Here is a 7393-nt window from a genome sequence, read left to right on the forward strand (position 1 = left end):
GTCCAGGCTTACTGAAGATTTTAACAGTCACCGATATGGATTTGTAACTGACTAACGAATGAACAGGGATAAATTACAATCGACAGTTTGGAAGATGAAAAAGCTTTCATTCTGAAGCCAGTTTCATGTATAGTGCTTGTCTCGAGCTCAGCTCTAATCAGGACAGTCTTGATTTATTGGTAGCCGTTGCATGTGCATGGTCTGTTGGTAACGTGTACGGAAGCTGAAAGGATGGAGTTAAAAATCTAACTGTTCTTGTAAGAGCAAGGAATGGAACTCCTGATACAGTATATATATTTTTTAATCATTGAAGAGTTGGACTGAGTCAGGCGGAATCCTGCCGAATCTCTATCGGGGTTGACTGCCCTCCGCACAACTGCTCTTGCCATGGTACTGGCGAAACCGGATTGAACATTGGGGCGATGCACTCCAGTTGCACGAGTATGTGAACGATTTTTTAGCTAACGTAGTGTTTATCCCAACACCATGTGACCCTTGGGTTTTCGTCTCTGTCTAGGGCCAATCGGAGCCGTGGGGCGTCTTCAAGAGGGGGCCGCACTTTGAGCACATAACCCTGGGCTCAGGGCTCGCATGCCTATAAATACTGTAGCAAAGCCAGCCAGCCTTCCACCTCGACACTGAACCTCCTTTCAACCGTCAGGAAGACGGGGAGAATAAACTGGGCACTATATGGTGTACATTAACCCTCTAACTTCCTTCGCGTCCATTTCAGAGTCCTGCAAGTACAGAGCGCGAAATTAAGAGCAGCGAGTGTGTGCAATCGTTCTGTGGCAGCCGATCCTGATGTATTTTCTAGAAGCGACCCAAGTCTTCGACCCATACGTCCGGGTAATCCAGAATGCCAATATTTCTCAGTACGCCTGGGACAAGTCCTTGCTGCAACCGCTGTGGGACTACCTGCGAGTCAACCACCAGGATACCCTCCGCTCGCCGCTCTTTCCAGTTATCATCTCAGTCTCCACCTATTTCCTCACCTGCACCTTCTACATGACGCTCGACATCTTGGCTCGCAGGTGCCCGGCCATTAACAGGTACAAGATCCACCCGGACCAGCATGTAACGTGGGCAAACATTCTCAAGACTCTGTGGCTTACCGGCTACAACCACGTTATCTTTGTCTTCCCGGCAGCCGCGTTCCAATGGTACTGGAGACCTCCGATCCCTCTCCAGGAAGAGGCACCACAGCTCTCCGAGTTCCTTATAGGAATCGTCAGCTGCACAGTTCTCTTCGACTTCCAGTATTACTTCTGGCACCTAATGCACCACAAGTTTCGATGGCTCTACACGACTTTCCACGCCATCCATCACGAATATTACGCTCCCTTCTCCTGGTCGACGCAGTACCTATCTGCCTGGGAACTGATCAGCCTTGGCTTTTGGACCACCATAGACCCGATAATCCTGCAGTGCCACAACCTGACTGGGTTCACCTTCATGATCTTAAACGTCTGGCTCTCAGTGGATGACCACAGCGGCTATGACTTCCCTTGGGCTTTTCACAACATTATCCCTTTCGGGCTCTGGGGCGGCTCTGTGAAGCACGACGCTCACCACCAGAAGCCACAGTACTATTTTGCCCCTTACTTCTCACACTGGGACTGGCTTTGCGGCACTTGTTGCGAATACAAGCGCTCGCCCGCCTATTTAGAGGTGGAAAAGAAACGACGCAAAGCCACCAAAAACAAGAAACATATCTAGATCCCGCCATCTGATAAAAGCCGCATTTCTCCCGCGTAAAACAAGGTGTCAAAAGAAGCCGGTTGGAGACGACAGAGAGACCGGCAGTGCAATGGTTAAAAAAAAAAATCTCGATTGAGGAGACTGCCGGAATATTCTGACGTTAAATATCGCAGTTATTTATTTTTTCACGTTAAAACGAACCTTTGAAGTAAGCTATGTGTAGTGCGATATAAAAACGTGCTACATTTGTATTTACCGTTATACGTGAGGTAAATATTTAACGATATTCCATTTTAACGAGGTACCACGATTATGAATGTTTCAATTATCTTGCGTATATTATGTAATGTATATTGGAAAGAAACCCCTGTGGCATCATTTCTACGCATTTGCAAAACTTTTGCCCCAAATATTTAAAATAATACATCGTATGTATTTAAGAGTAGATTATGGAATACAGGCAAAAATGTAAATATGTCCTTAAAATGCAAAATGTCTTCGAATGCAAATAAAAATGTTCACTTTTTATATGTTTCTGGTTCTGTGTTCACTAGTTCTCTTGAAGTAGCACGGCGTGTTGATGGGAAAGGCTCACATAAAATTTCAGCGCATTTAGTCTGCCGACCTTGTCGCACATACTTGAAAATGTTAATAACTGAATTTAACACATACATTAAATGGTCCTTATTTTAATGACAAGTCGGAGAGGGCGCTGCTGTTTATTCAGCATTCTCTGACTCTCACACTGCACAGAAGTAGTTAACTAAATCGGTGACCTTTCATCTGCAATGATCTGACGTAAATGTGAACCTAAAATGTCACGCCTTCACTGTGGTGCAGCTTGTCGAAGTTGACAAAACGTCTGGTGTTTTCAACCAGATGTTCGAGGATACTTTATACAAGTTCCCATCCATGTCCCCTGAAGGTTATCCTTCCCTCTGCTCTGCCTACTTGGGTCTTTGAAGATATATCGCCCCTCTCCAGCTGACTGTGCAAACCCTTCATTTTGTACTGAACAGTCTATTCTGGTTGATTTTGAGGCACAAATATCACTCACAATTCTATTTGTGTTCCGGGAGAATTCCTGACACAATATGTGGACAGGCCGATTAGAGGAGAGGCCATACTGGATCCAATACAGTACTGGGTAATGAACCTGGTCAGGTTACAGGTCTCTCCGTGGGTGAGCATTTTGGAGATAAAGACCCCAGCTGCCTGACCTTTAGCATAGGAATGGACAAAGGTAGGAGCAGACGGTATGCAAAGTAATCAGGGAGAGCATACTTAAGGTTTTCGAAGCGAAAATCAGCCAGGGCTCTTGAGAATTATAAAGTAGCCAGAAAGGATATTAATAAGGGATGTAGGAAAGCTAGAAGGGGACATGAGAAGTGCTTGATGAGTCGGATTAAGGAACACACCAAGGTGCTCTACACTTATGTGAAGGACAAGAGGATGATAAGAGTGAGGGCAGGACTGATCAGGGATAAAAGGGTGTGACAGAACGGTCCGACACGAGTAATTTCTCCTTCTCGCCCCCTACCGCGTCGCCTTGTAATTCTCATTATCTCTGTCTGACAAGAGTTAATCGGGTGCACATGCTTAGTGGAAGAGTTCATTTTGTAGGGTGGGGAAGAGTGCGGGTTATTGGAAAATAGTTAGTTGATCGATTTTGTTGTAGACCAGTGAGTCTTACATCAGTAATGGGTAAACAAAATGAGAGAATGCTGAGAGAGAGGATTTACGGGCAATCGGAGAAGTATAGTCCGATTTGGAATGGTCCTAATGGCTTTATGGATAGCAGGTCGTGAATCTGGTTAAATTGTCGATAATGGAGAAGGTTGTCTGAGGTTACAGCGGGATGTTGGCAGCATTCAGAGCTGCCCTGAGAAATGGCGTTCAATCCAGAAAAGCGTGACATAATACTTGGTACGAATGAACTTAAAAGCAGTGTACAAAGTTAATGAGAGGATTCTTAGCAGTGTGGAGGAGCAGAGGGATCCTGGGGTCCGAGTCCATTGATCTTTCAAATTTGCCTGCAGGTTAATAGGGTGGTTAGGACGGGTTCTGGTGTGTTAGCCTTCCTTAGTCAGGGATTTAGTTTAAGAGTCCTGAACTAGTGTTGCGACTCTTTAAAACTTGGTAACTCCATGCCTGGGGTATTGTGTTCAGTTCTGTTTGCCTCATTATTGGAAGGATGTGGAAGCTTTAACGAGGGTGGGGGCTTACTAGGATGCTCCCTGGCTTACAGAACATACCTTAGGAGAAAAGGTTGAATGAACTATGTTTATTTTTCTTTGGAGTGAAGGAGGATGATAAGCAACTTAACAGAGGTATATAATTTGTAAGAAGCAAAGAAACAAAGACACCCAGCGACTTCTAACCAAGGGGGCAATTACTAATACCAGAGGTATTTAAAATGAGTGGAGAAAAATATGGGGAAGACGTCAGAGGGAGTTTTTAACGCAGAGAGTGGTGAGTTTTTGGAACGCCGTTTGAAACAGAGACGAGGATAAATTTCTTCAGCTAGAGAGTAGTGAATCTGTGGAATTCATTGTAACAGAGGGCTGTGAAGGGCAAGTCATTGGGTTTATTTAATATAGTGATTAACAGGATCCTAATCGATAAATAATTTGAGGGAGAAAGTGGGAGAATAGGATTGAAATAAATCATCCATTACGTTTTCTGAGAGTGGTGGAGGCCAGGTCATTAGATATATTTATAAATATCCAACTGCCTTGGGTTTTATTATTTTACAGCATTGAATCACTGTGGATTTAATTTGGCTGTTTTTGGCAATGGTCAACAGAAAAAGATTTTTGCATCAAAGTGAAAACAGATCTCCATAAAGTGATAAATTAGTTACAAATACAAAACACAAAATAATTGATTGCACAAGTATTCATCCCCTTTAATATGGCACACCAAATCATAACTGGTGCAGCCCATTGGTTTTAATGGTCTCATAATTGGTTAACTGGAGATCACTATGTGCAGTCAAGGTGTTTTGATTGATTGTAGTAAAAATACACCTGTATCTGGAAGGTCCAACTGCTGGTGAGTCAGTATCTTGGGAAAAACTACACCATGAAGATGAACACACCAAGGAAATCTGCAAAAAGGTTGTTGAAAAACACAATTTGGGAGATGGATACAAGAAAATTTCCAAGTCACTGAATATCCATTGCAGTACAGTTAGGTCATTCATCAAGACATGGAAAGAATATGTCACAGGTGTAAATCTGTGCAGAACAGGCCTTCCTCAAAAACTGAATAATTATGCAATCAGTTATTTTGTGTTTTATGGTTCTAATTGATTTGGATCACTTTGTAGGGATTCATATTCACTTTGACATGAAAGCCTTTTTCTGTTGATCAGTGTCAAAAAAAAAGCCAAATTAAATCCACTGTGATTCTATGTTGTAAAATAATAAAATATGAAAACTTCCAAGGGCAGGGTGAATACTTTTTATAGGCACTGTAGATGTTTAGAGATTTGTACAGATGTTTCACCTAGTGACGGAGTATAGTACCAGAAGGCAGAGTTCCAGAATAAAAAGACGCCCCTTTAGAACAGAATTGAGGAGGAATTTCTTTAGTCAGAGGGAGGAGAATCTATGGAATTCATTGCTACAGACAACTACGGAGGCCAAGACATTGTGTATATTTAATGTGGGGTTGATAGGTTCTTGATTAGTAAGGGCATCAAAGGTTAGAAGGAGGTGGGAGAATGGGGCCGTATGGGATAATAAACCAGCCATGATTGAATGGCAGAGCAAACCCGATAAGTCAAATGACCTAATTCTGCTTCTATGTCTAATTTAAGGTGGAGTCAAGTAAATATTCAATAGATTGAGGAACTGAGTGTAATGGACATCTGGCACAGAAGGTATGAATGTCAGAGAATGAATTTGGGTCCTAGTGACTGGCCTCTGCTTCTATTTTCAAGTATGATTCTGTTTTTGTAAACTAATTTTTATCCCTGTTAGTTAATGTTGAATTGCACTCAGGAAATAAACATGCAAGTACCACTGTGAGGGAAAGACTTGATGTTTACTGAGATAATTTGCCAATCCTTCTGCAAGAACACACAGAAAGTAGCCAAGCAACTCATGAGACTTGTGTCCACTTCCTGTACAACTGCTTTTGTGTCGGCAGTTAATTAAGCAAGATTGTAAGCCCAAATCAACATTCACACATATCTGCACTTGGCAGATCTACAAGTCTTAATTCAATTTCCAAATGCCTTTAACCCATGGTTCGGGTTTCATAAAGAGATAGGAAACTGCAAAGATGGGAGAGTGCACTGCAACCATCGTGACAGGAAGTCTGCTCTATTCAGGGCTGGTACATGCTGTTTCTCTGCTCTTTGGCTCTTCCAACTAACCTGGAGGCCCTCTCCACACAGCTGATGAATCCAAAGGAACGGCGGAAACCAATACAATCTGACACTAGCAGCATCACAGGGCTTGCCATTCAGCATTGAACCCAACAAAGGATTGCCTTAGGGAATATAGGAATGTGTTTTTCCTCAGGGTTTACTCCTGAAGCCTTCCCCATGGGTCCCATGAGTGACAGGGTGTGGTTGGAGACCAGAGTTTTCCTTCTCCTAGATGAGCAGCCAACCACAGCTGATGATGAACCCCATCCGCTGAGGCGACTGGCTTGAAATATCAGTTAAAGTGCCTTTGCCCCTTCTCCTGTCAGTTGAAACAGTTCCGCTGGTCTTAGTAGCTAAGCCACATGTGACAGCCAGGAGCCAGACTACGTTGTCAGATGCTATTTGAGACACCCACCATTGGGAGCACTTAATAGATTGTGGGAGCTTATCCCCTTTACCTTGCCCGGGTATGACAACCTTGAGGAACAGCGCCACTCCACCAGAAACCACCCTCTGCAAACCCATTGCCATAAATATATACAGCACTTCATCTCCTAAACATTCTACACGCTTGGCAAATGATTCAGCTAACTTCATGACTAATATACGGCAAAGTCCTTTGATGCTTAACTTTAAGAAAATAGGAAAAGGGATAATGGAATAATTTTGGAAAACAAATGCACATTGAGGTTAGTCAATGTTTTTAAAAGATATCGACTCTAACTTTTTTATGCCTTGAACCCTTACTATTAATTGCGAGGTCCATACACCCCAGGCTGGGAAACCCTGATGTAGACATAGGAATATGAGAACACAAGTCAACAGGAATACAAGTGAGACTGCAGATGCTGGAAACTACTCCCTTCTTTTCATACCACTCTTTATTTTCCCTTATCCCTGTGCATCATTACTCCTCCTCTTTCCCCTCACCAATCTCACAACCTGCCCATCACCTTCCACCCTTTGGTTCCCTTCCTATTTCCCTTCATTCCATGGTCTCCCGTCCTCTCCAAACACATTCCATATTCTTCATCCCTCTGCTTTCCCAATTTATTACCACCCACTTCTCACATTATTCCCTTTTCTCCCCCTCTCCCAAACTTCTGCCTTGCCTTTCTCAACCAGATTCATCTATCCCTTGCCAGCTCCTGCTCTTCCTCCTCCCCTTACCCTTTGTTTTCTGACTTCTGCTCTCTTCCTTTCCAGTCCTGATAAATGGTCTTGTCCTGAAACGTTGACAGTGCTTTCTCCTTTGATGCTGCCTTACAATAGACAATAGACAATAGGTGCAGAAGTAGACCATTCGGCCCTTCG

At 43.3% G+C, this 7393-nt stretch overlaps 1 protein-coding gene across 1 annotated transcript; it reads left to right on the forward strand.

Annotated features, from left to right (window-relative positions):
* Nucleotides 1–329: 329 nt before the first annotated feature.
* On the forward strand, nucleotides 330–2196 carry ch25hl2 (cholesterol 25-hydroxylase like 2). Its single transcript, XM_073047672.1, has one exon. It carries the CDS (start codon nucleotides 805–807, stop codon nucleotides 1717–1719), a length of 915 nt encoding a protein of 304 aa, XP_072903773.1. The 5' UTR covers nucleotides 330–804; the 3' UTR covers nucleotides 1720–2196.
* The last annotated feature ends 5197 nt before the right edge of the window (nucleotides 2197–7393 follow it).

This window comes from Hemitrygon akajei, chromosome 6 (genome assembly GCF_048418815.1).
Source record: "Hemitrygon akajei chromosome 6, sHemAka1.3, whole genome shotgun sequence".
Taxonomy (NCBI): domain Eukaryota; kingdom Metazoa; phylum Chordata; class Chondrichthyes; order Myliobatiformes; family Dasyatidae; genus Hemitrygon; species Hemitrygon akajei.